Below are 4,905 nucleotides of genomic sequence, written 5' to 3'. Positions count from 1 at the left end.
ATTTGATTGTTATATACGTGTAATTAAGAAAAAGTACAAGTTAAATTCATGAGCAAACTCACAACAATTAAACCAATAATTGACCACTAGCTCTAAACAGGCAGATTTCCAAGCGGTACCTTTTAAAAGTTGGCACTGTACATATAGTAAATGCCGCGAAAGAAATTGTTCTGGACGACAAGACAATGAATCTTGCAGTGGGATTAATAATATGACAGCCCTGAAACGTATTCAGCAACAATTATCAACGTTAAATGATTATGAAATTTTTCAGGCAAACAGAAAACGCATTGCTTAGTATATTGTCTTCGACAAACAAGTGCGATATGGGTAATAATGCTGCATTCACACTAAGGTTTAAACACGTTTCAAAGCTGTTTAGTTAAACACAGTTTAAGATTGTTTCCTTCATAAAAGCTGCCTTCGTATTTTTGTTGACTACAGATTTAGCAGAAATGAAAGCATTAAGTTAAAGTTTACTTGAATCCTCGTGTCAAAGCCAATGGTTCAGCTTTCTGTAACCAATTTTCATTTTGTTAAACCTGGTTTAATTAAACATGTTTTGTTGGTGTGAATGGGGCTGATGATGATTATGATGATTCATGATGGTTTAAATTGAGCGTATTGTACTTACGTATTTCCAAAACAAATTGCTTGCAGCTTGCCTTGAGGAAGAGAAAGTTATTGATGCGATTAAGAAAGAAAACGAAAAGATTAAGAAGAAACAAGAAGAGGTTAAGGAACTGGTTGATAGAATAGCCGCAGAAATTGAACGCAGTTGCACAGCAGGTGACAGCGGTAGGTAAAGAACTGCCGTCTATGTCGTAATCATGAGCACACATAAGGCGAATTGCTCATAGAGTTTGTACTATTTCTATGCAAATTGGCAGCTCTCAAGAACACAATCCCCTCGAAGACTTTTTTGCAAAGACTTCTTTCCTACCTTGCCCTAATATTAATCAGTTTTTCCTCGATCTGATGGTCTAAAATAGGAGCTCTTGAGCAGAACATTTTATAGTGCTGGTTACCTAGTTTCAGCAGACGTAGAGAAGCAAGATACTCTGTGAAAATGTTTCACCCGGGAGGACTCGAACATCGGTCTATAAAATTTAGTGAAAAGTTTTCTTTAATTTTGATAATGGGCGCCATGGCAACGAAATGTACACCATATGGTTCGGAAATTGCTTTTGTAATGACACGGATAACTTCTTTGCAATTGTAGTCACCTGGCAGAAAATCAACACCAATCCTGTTTGCTTTGGTGCTGGAGGTAATTCTTATGGCACCTTCACCATCACTAAAACTGGGCATGTCAAGACCATGAAGCTCGTTCACAAATCGGGTTCTATACGCTGCAACACAGTCTACGGTGATTCCTACTGGGGTTGTGACAATTTGAACTACTACCGTAGCGAAGACGTCATGACAATAATAACAAATACTAAGAGAGAAGCCATTCTGCCTCCTGCTGAAAACTTGAAATCATTCCCAAGTCACATCTGCGGCAGGAAACATTTCTATACCCTTGAAGGGATTGAACAAAAGTCACCTGAGCTAGTGTTTCGCAACCTTAGGAGCCCAATGCCTTTGTCACAAGGCCAAGAGCTGCAGATATGGTATGGGCAGGACTTTGCAGATTGTGGAGCAAGTGACAACTCAGGGTTTACTTGTGTTGATGTGTATGCATGGTACATATAAACGTCTGTTTAGCGTCTAATCCAAAATTAAAATTCAACCAAAGTATCTTTCCTGTCATCTAAAACGAAAGTATTTCTTGCTGATGTAGTTTTATAGCTTATGTTCCATTGACAATGTCGTTGTCATTTTATTACGGCCTTTCAAGAATCAATGGCCAACTTTCAATATATTAATGAACGTTTTTAGCTATAAAGTTAATTTAAGGTTAGAAACAATTAACGCATTACTGTTTTTTAGCCATCAATGAAGTCTAAACTGATAGGAGCATAGAATGGTATGGTGCTTGTTTGCATGCCCATAGTGGATGTATTCAGAAGAAAATCAGATGAATAAGATTTATATACCTCCTAAAGTATTTAATAAAGAAATGCTCTAGAATATAGGTGAGTGCTGAATCATTGTGGCTCATTCTCCATGCGATGACCCAATCTCAACGTGCAGAACATGACGTCACCTTCAGTATACCTCAAGCCCACGATTGTATTTCTTCCTTTATCTTCCTGGAGGTGGTTTAAAACAAAGGCTTTGCTAGATTTAAGTCGTTACCACTAAACAGGTGTTTTAATAATAAAAAGGCGAGGTGTACATATAAATATCAATGCACGGGAATAGCAGTGGAAAAACAAAATAAAACTTATGTTCAGAGAAACAGAACAGCGAATGAAACTTGATCGAGTTTCAGCCTGCTTGTCTAATGGCCTAAAATTTTAAACTATTTCTCAATCATCAAAACCACTTTTTTTATGCCTCACAATTAAAAAGTAAACTCTGTAAGGGCAGTTTTTGAAATATTTTGATTTATGCAAATTACCAGCTTTACGACTTATTTTAGCCGTTTTAAAACACAAATAACTTGACATCAAGGCAACTTATGAAGTTCAAGGTTCTTTTAAAATGGGAAATGTAGTATGACAGAAATCGACGCAAGCCTTCCATGCAAAATATTTATTTGAAAAGATCCACTCCAATGCCAGAAAAACTGTTGCGAGCCTTCTTAAGTTGCGGAAGGCTTTAGGCAAGGAATTTTTTCACGGAATTTAGGAGGCGTTGTTGACTTAACAAAAATGCTATTTTACCATATTTTGCATGTTTAACAGCATATTTGCCCCTCCGAAAACAAAAGAAAAACGTTTTTCAATATTACGAAATTTTGACAGCTAACATTTTGTCGAGTTCAGTTGAAGAACTTCAGATTTTCTTTACAACTAAATTTTAGACAAAAGGATAAACACACATAACGGCAAGAAAAATTTCTTTCAATAATATCGTTGATGAATTGCTTTTACTTTCAGACGTCTGGCAAAAAGTCAACACAGGTCCTGTTTGCTTTGGAGCTCGAGATAACTCTTATGGTGCCTTCAACATGACAAAGACTGGGCGAGTCATGACCATCAAGCTCGTTCACAAATCGGGTTCGATACGCTGCACCAGACAAAACCGTGATTCATATTGAAGGTGCACTAATATTCTAAAATATGGCAAGATGGTTATGACAATCATAACAAATGCTAACATGACAGCCCTTCTGCCATCCATTGAAGACTTGGAAAAATTTGAGAGTTTTTGTCATAAGAAGCATTTCTACAACCTTGAAGGAGTTGGGCATAAGTCACCCGAGCTGGTGTTTCGCAAACTTTCACGCCCATTGTCGTTGTCACGCGGCCAAGAGTTGCAGATATGGTATGGGCAGGACTGGGTAGACTGTTCAGAGGACAACAAGAGTGGTGGTACCTGTGTTGATATCTATGCGTGGTACATATAAACCTCTGCTGGCAAAGAGTCATGATTTAAAAAAGCTTCGTTGCTCTTATCGAAACTGAGAAGTGTGCGGCTCCCTGTTATTTGTAGTTTGAGTGACATTGGTGTCACCGTTTTGAAATTATTATTTAATTTAAGGATTTCAGTATATGAGTGCAGTTGGACATTGTTGTATAAACAAGATAAAGACTGAAAAAGACTAAAATTGTATCATATGTACCGTAACGAGCAGATGCTCTAGGAATGAAGTGTGAAGGAAATAAATTAATCGTTAATCGGAACGATTCTTTAGTCAATAATTAGATCGATATGGCACGTGACAAAATTCGCTCAGTTCGGTTTGTTTGTGACCACAATGCACCGCCGACCCGCAGTTTGCCACATTGAACTAAAAACAAAAAACATACTCGGTATGGCCGTACGAAATCGGCCTGTATACATGAGATCGATCAGCAGACGTGAGACTCATGCATAATACGTGAGATTTGGTCGGGATATACTGCTAACTTCAGTTCGCCGGGAGACACACATCGTGAGAATTATTTTTTATCCATTTAGGTCATTGATACGTTGGAAAAACGATGGATAAACTGCTTTTAATGACAAAACTGTAAATAAGTAGGGTAAATACTCACCAAATTCAGAAATTCTTGAGAGTCCCATACAAGTGTGGATGGAAAGCTAGAGGAAACCTTCATCTCTGAGGCAAACCCGAGCCACACTGGTGAGAGACGAGCGAGTCCCACTACTACGCACGCCGGTTGTAACTGAAGTGTCTGTTTCTTAACCCTCCCGAAACCGGCCTTTTTTATTTTTATCTTTTCGGACAATAAGGGGGGGGGAGGGGGGGGGGGGGTCTCCCTCCCGCCTCCATAACTTCGGAACTAGAGAAGCTGCGACCAAGGATGTTTCCTTTGCGGTCCCAAATGGAAAGTAATGACGTCGTATGACGTGGCAATTGCTATTGATACCAAATCACGTATGACGTGATAATTGTCAAATGGCGACCATCTTGGATTTCTAGATTTCCCAAAATCTATACGAAAACGCCGACACTAAGCAAACAGTAATCAAAAGGAACACTAATATGAGTTAATAAAAGCAAAACAAAAAAGATTTTCCATTTTCTGAAAAAAAAAAAAACTTCATGTCAATTTGTCATGTATTTCTAGTTATTTAGCGTTATATTACAGTTTACGTATATGTATATACAGTTTTTCTTTCTTCAACCTGAGGTTCTTGTTAATTGCCTGATCCTGCATTCTGGAGGGTTCAGGTTTCCTCCAAAAGAAAAGGGTCTTTTTCCTGGCGGCAGCAGGCACGCATTAATCTCGTACCCCGATCTCAGTCGTCGGTTCGGGAATGTCGAAATGTGAGATCTGGTAAAGTTCGATATAACGCCATTTCTGGTTGGTTACCAGAATAAGGAATGCCTCATTCTAATCTGCT

The 4,905-nt window shown here is 38.4% G+C and overlaps 1 protein-coding gene and 1 pseudogene across 1 annotated transcript; both read left to right on the top strand.

The window, feature by feature from the left end:
• Nucleotides 1-326: 326 nt before the first annotated feature.
• On the top strand, nucleotides 327-2,006 carry LOC146453158 (uncharacterized). The gene is made up of 3 exons (XM_085097018.1): nucleotides 327-330; nucleotides 661-798; nucleotides 1,223-2,006. Exons 1-3 carry the CDS (start codon nucleotides 327-329, stop codon nucleotides 1,696-1,698), a joined length of 618 nt encoding a protein of 205 aa, XP_084953144.1. The 3' UTR covers nucleotides 1,699-2,006.
• Nucleotides 2,007-2,117: 111 nt separating this feature from the next.
• On the top strand, nucleotides 2,118-3,460 carry LOC146453157 (uncharacterized; annotated as a pseudogene).
• Nucleotides 3,461-4,905: the final 1,445 nt, after the last annotated feature.

Source organism: Pavona decussata, unplaced genomic scaffold, assembly GCF_977016875.1.
Source record: "Pavona decussata unplaced genomic scaffold, jaPavDecu1.1 SCAFFOLD_348, whole genome shotgun sequence".
In the NCBI taxonomy this organism is placed as follows: Eukaryota; Metazoa; Cnidaria; class Anthozoa; order Scleractinia; family Agariciidae; genus Pavona; species Pavona decussata.
The sequence above is the reverse complement of the archived record's forward strand: the minus strand, read 5'-3'. Positions and strand labels throughout refer to the sequence as shown.